The sequence below is a fragment of the Telmatherina bonti genome, assembly GCF_933228915.1.
Source record: "Telmatherina bonti genome assembly, chromosome: 4".
Lineage (NCBI taxonomy): Eukaryota > Metazoa > Chordata > Actinopteri > Atheriniformes > Telmatherinidae > Telmatherina > Telmatherina bonti.
The window spans coordinates 22920630-22925979 of NC_136622.1; the positions used below are offsets into that span (position 1 = coordinate 22920630).

The 5350-nt window shown below is 38.4% G+C and overlaps 1 protein-coding gene across 2 annotated transcripts in view; it reads right to left on the reverse strand.

Annotated features, from left to right (window-relative positions):
- Positions 1-5005, reverse strand: part of LOC306755191 (low-density lipoprotein receptor-related protein 1-like) — a 95924-nt gene extending 90919 nt beyond the window's left edge. For both annotated transcript variants that reach the window (XM_079239487.1, XM_079239486.1), the window contains exon 1: positions 4484-5005. In XM_079239487.1, the coding sequence (XP_079095613.1) occupies positions 4484-4556 (73 nt within the window). In that variant the 5' untranslated portion in view covers positions 4557-5005. The remainder of the gene's footprint in view (positions 1-4483) is intronic.
- Positions 5006-5350: the final 345 nt, after the last annotated feature.

The window sequence follows — 5350 nt, forward strand, 5'->3', positions numbered from 1 at the left end:
TTTTTTTTTTTAAAAAAGGGCAATTTAGAGATGAGCCTAAAGTCAGCCAGTACAGTGCAGTCCAGACCAGATTTTTTGAGCAGGGGTTGTACAAATGCATGTTTAAGAGATGACGGGATGAGTAATGGCAAGGACCACCTGACCTATAGTGGGAAAAATCTTTTTGAAAAGATGGGGATGAACAACATCAAGAGGGGAACCAGATGGCTTAATCTGCTGGACAGACTCAACTTTATTTATAAAGCCCTTCAAAACAACCAGAGTTGAAACACAGTGCTGTACAAAATCAGCCAAGAGTTAAAAATGCTAATAAATAACACACACATCCTCCTCTAAGGATGACAAAACCACAGGTTCAAACTTTCCAAAGACAGCTGAGCTAGGAGTAAATGTTGTGGGATCAGAAGAGGGAGGGATGATAGTGGCCAATTTATTCCATTTCAATCCAGGCACTAAATAAGATGAATAACTTGCAAAAAACACCAGTTACAGTTCATCCCTGCTGATTACAGTCAACAAGTCTGTTTCACATCCACAATATGTTGCCAAGAGACTGCAAACATTAATGTTGATCTGTTTTTGTTTTCAGGTTAGTGTTGATGCACTGAAATACAAGTCAGAGGATAAGAACAGAATCGGACTACAGTCAAGTCCCCTCGTCTGCCATTATGATTTCACATTTTTTTTCACTTGGGCAAGAGTACAATAGTGGAAAAAATCTACATATGAGCTTTATGTAAGATATTCATGTAAATAATCATGAAATATAGAAGTCACAGGATGCACACCTAACTGTATTTTAGGTCTAATATTCTTTATCCTGTATCATTTGTCAAATGCTTTTTACTGGCAGAAGTCATTTTAATGACTTCATGTACTACTTGAAAAGTTTGCAGTCAACAGTTTGAGGTATATAGGTACCATAATGATTATCCAGAGACCTTCACTTTTAGAGGGATTCAAGATTCTTTAATCCTTTGAACTTATATGACAGATCCTGATATTTTCCAGCAGATGTTTCCAGTGACAGTTCTGAGGCAAAGGTCCTGTTAAAAAGGTCAGACAAACACAGGGCTTACACCTCAGGAATCCATCTTTTCAGCCTCTGACCCAGATTTTAACATTTCTCTTCTTCTTATAGCTGTAGTAATTGATACTTCTGACTATATGGATCTATTTAACCTCAACCTCCACATTTAACAGTGAACTATTTAGCCATATGAAATGTGGTGTGTTTTGCCTGTAAATAAATAAGCCTAAGCCATGTCTAAAAACAAAACTACTGCAATAATTTTTCCATATACTGTAAGTTTAACAATAACTGAAAAGATCAGTCAACTGTTTAATCAGTTACTGACAAGCCACACACGACGTGCTTTGCTCAGGGAAGGTTGCAACTAGCAGCTATTTTCAGCAGTTAAACATACATATATCTGTAATCACCTTTATGTGTCAATAAATTTAGCAAATTTTCATTCATGACATCTTGTCAGATGGTATGGCCTTCTAAACTAGGAGTATGGCAATATAGAACTAATTAATGTTACATAAAATGAATAGAAAAGTATAACGCCAACAATAAGTTTATGAGAATACTATTATTTTTGTTTAATTTTGTATATACATTTCAAAATACTTCAAATAATATGGACAAATAACATTTGATTAATTTTCAAAATCCATTATAGGAAACAGAAAAAGAATTTTAGTGCTTTTCATCCTCATCTATCAAAGAAATTACTAGACAAACCAATTAGACTTTTCAACCACATAGGTTTGGTTTTAAGTATGAACTATGAAAATATGTACTGAATCAAAACAAGCTAGTACTTAATGAGCAAGTGTGTTATCTGGTCATATGAAGAGATATTTTACTGTCAAAGCAGTAATTTTTTGAAAATTGAAAGCTCCCCACAGAAAGTCTGAATATAAACTGGATCAGAGATTGATATAGCTGTTACAAACGAGTCACCTTGCAGATTCTAAACTAATATGACTAAATAAAAATATTAAATCCTCACAATAAAGAAGCAGCTAATTTGTTACATCTGTGTATTTTTTTAATTTGAATAAATATTAAAACTTTAAAAAAAAAACAACTGCTCCCACTGTTTTGATGGCAGTATAGTTCGATCTTCCATCTCAATTCACTGTTTTTAAATCCAAAAACTATCAAATAATTTAAGATATTTGCTACTCTTACTTATTACACTGAGCATCCAAAGGTTTTGAGGCAACAAATAGATAAAAAAAAAAACAACAATATGAATGTCTTTTGTGAGTTCTTTAAAAGGATGTTGGCCACATTTTATTTTTTTCCTCATTCACTGGTAAAATACGTTCTTGATACCTCCACAAATGTTCCTGCCCATGTCGATCTGTCTTGTCTGTCTGTTTTTAAACAACTTCAAAACTACTAAAAAAAAAAAACTAAAAAAAAAAACCATAAAAAACTAGTGGTGGTCACTTTTTTTTTTTTTTTTTTTTTTAGAATGAGTCTTGGTCTAACTTAAGACTCCATTAAATTTTGGGAGTGACTTGGAAAGAATTGTGGACACAGGAATTTTTAAAAGGATTCTTAACAATATAGGTAGAAATTAGTTGTTTGGCAGAGGTCTATGCTCTCAGAGTGCTTATTGTTTCTTCAAATTTTCATGGAAGATTGAAGATTCACCACAACAAGTACTTTACTGGATTAGTCACTGTTACATAACATAACAAATGGCAAAAAGTCATCAACAACAAAAGATCTTTAACGAAGGGATTTATGAAGTTAAGAGCTGGCAATTCTTAACTTTCCTCTCACCAATTCAGAGAGGATTAAAAAGTTGGATTTTAAGTTGTAAGTATTAACTTGTACCCTTTTAAGTCCATACAACTCTATTAGGAAACAGCTAAATCTGGTCAAATGCTCAAAATGACATAGTATATATATGCAATGTGTCAGGACTACACAACGGCCAATGTCCTGCAAGTTTTCAAGGCGTTTCTTCTCCAAAACACCTGATTCAAATTAAATAGATCCAACGATCCTCAGAGTTTTGCACAATGACTCTTTAATTTGAGTCAGGTGTGTTGGAGCAGGGTTACCATGAAAACCCGTGGGACTGTGGCCCTCGTAGGACCAAACAACCCTTTTGCATGGCCTGCACCCTCAATTCTCCATGATGTAACTATATGTCAACTTCAGGAGACTGATTTTTTGCTTTAACCCCCCCCCCCCCCTTATCTGTTGCTTCCCAGCCATCCCTGTTTCAATCACATCTAAGTTGGATTAATAGTCTCCCTGTGTCCAGATGTTGCATACTGATGGAGGAGGAGGGAGGAGCTTGCATACTCCTGTAACCACAGCTATAGCTTTCTCTCTAAACAGCTAAACTTATGTAAGATCTCCTCAAATGTAGGAGGCCTGTAAGCTTTAGTAGAGGCAAGCTGCATACTGGTTTGTCTCACTGACTAAATTATGGCCTATGTTGCTTTACTCTTTGGTACTAAAGCATTGCAAATATGTCTCCATGCAGAATGCAGTCACGTTATGATGTAGCACAGAACAACTCATGATTACAAACGGAATGTTATTCAGTGTGGGGAAAGGCACAGAGAAATGCTCATTTGTACATGTTAAAAAGGAAAAGACAATCTGTTGGCTCTACAGGTCTGTTATGCTTTGTCACAAGAGCAATGGTGCATTTGATACCTCATAATTACCATCCGGGATTCGGGAGTATTAAGGAGCTCCCGGGACGTTAAGAGGGTGAATGCATGACTATTCATTTCACTCTCAGACATTACCTGATTGTCAGTAATCAGATGTAATTCCCATGCAGCCACTAAACTTTACACGTCGGGGCAAGCCGCGCTATTAAGTGCAACCAGACATCAGTTGTTTTTTATATGCGCCAAGTAACTTGAAAACAAACATGAAAGCTGATCTGGACGAGGTCTCCTGCAGGTTTTCTCCCAGTGTGAATAAATAAGCAGCAGGTTGACTTGAATTGTTGCGATCAGCTGCGGTCATACAGAAAATATATTTCCCCCCCTTTTTATTCGTTATTGTAGATATGGGTACAGAGGTATTTCGCTTCAGAAATTCCTTCGTTAGGTGGAAATGGGTCGTTTACGCAAGGGCAGCGGTTGCTTGCTACCTGCTGAATGTGCCAACAGAGAACAACCTCAGTGTCTGTCGTCCTTCCAGGGAGGCCCTTTCTGTCTGCCCAGACAGAAGCAGCTACAAACGCAGACTGGTTATAGGCCACAACAAATCAGCACAGTTCTTAAATGCACATTACTTTCTCTGAGTAAAAGCTTTCGGTCTCTCTCTGAGGCGCCTAATGTGGCACACTGTGTTATCATAAAGACACCGTATTGTCGTTGTTGGCTCCTACTCTGGTGATCACAGGCCTGTGTGCACAGATGCTTCGCAATGAAAAGTGCTCATGCTCTCTCGAATATCACAACCAAGATAACACAAGAGGTTTCTTACCTATGGTTGCACCGTTAGGAGAAATGATCTCCAAGCTGAGTATAATTCCCAAGAAGAACAACCTCATTGCCATTTCTCGAGCAATGTCCCAAATGGCAATGCTGTTAGAAAGGAATAGACGTGAAGTTGGCTGGCTTTCGTAAACCAAACAGCCCGATCAGCCACCTCATCCGAACCTTCTCAATGTCCGCGGTGCGTTTGTCCGCTCAGTTGCACCGTCGATCCCGCACGGTGGCCGCTTCTTCTGGAACAAAAGGAGACTTGCTACAGCCAACGAGGCTATGAGCAGTGCAGCAGCACAAGCATGTATATTTCTAACTGATTATCGGCATTCAAACATGATGCACAATGTAACCTCTGTATCTGTACTTGTTGGGGTCTCCCTGTTACCACACCATGCCACCAGAATGGTTTAAATGCACACAAGAAGCGCTGCAGCAGTCGCCTCCTCTCAGCTCATCCCGTGCCAAACTAAAAGAAGAAATTAAAAGGTAAAAAAAAAAAAGTGTTTATTTCGTCGGTGCGCCAATATCTCCCTGCGCTTGTGGCAGCATGAGTGGACGGTCAGCCTCTCGAGCCCCAGCACCACGGACGAGCCCGTGACGTAATGTTCATCCCCCTCAAAAAAAAAAAAGAAAAAAAAGGCATTGCTCTGTCTGCGCATGCTCCAACACACCTTTTTTTTTTTTTTTTTTTTTTTTTTCCTGCTCTCTCCCTTCTTTCATACGAGCTGGCAGGGGGAGAAAAGTTGAGCTGCGACTGGTTCTCAGGGATCAACCATGTTGGTTTAGTTTTCCTATGAAATGCGGATTTTTGACAGACAATATGCCTGTTACGTCATTTTTCAAACATCATTCTTCCTAGTTA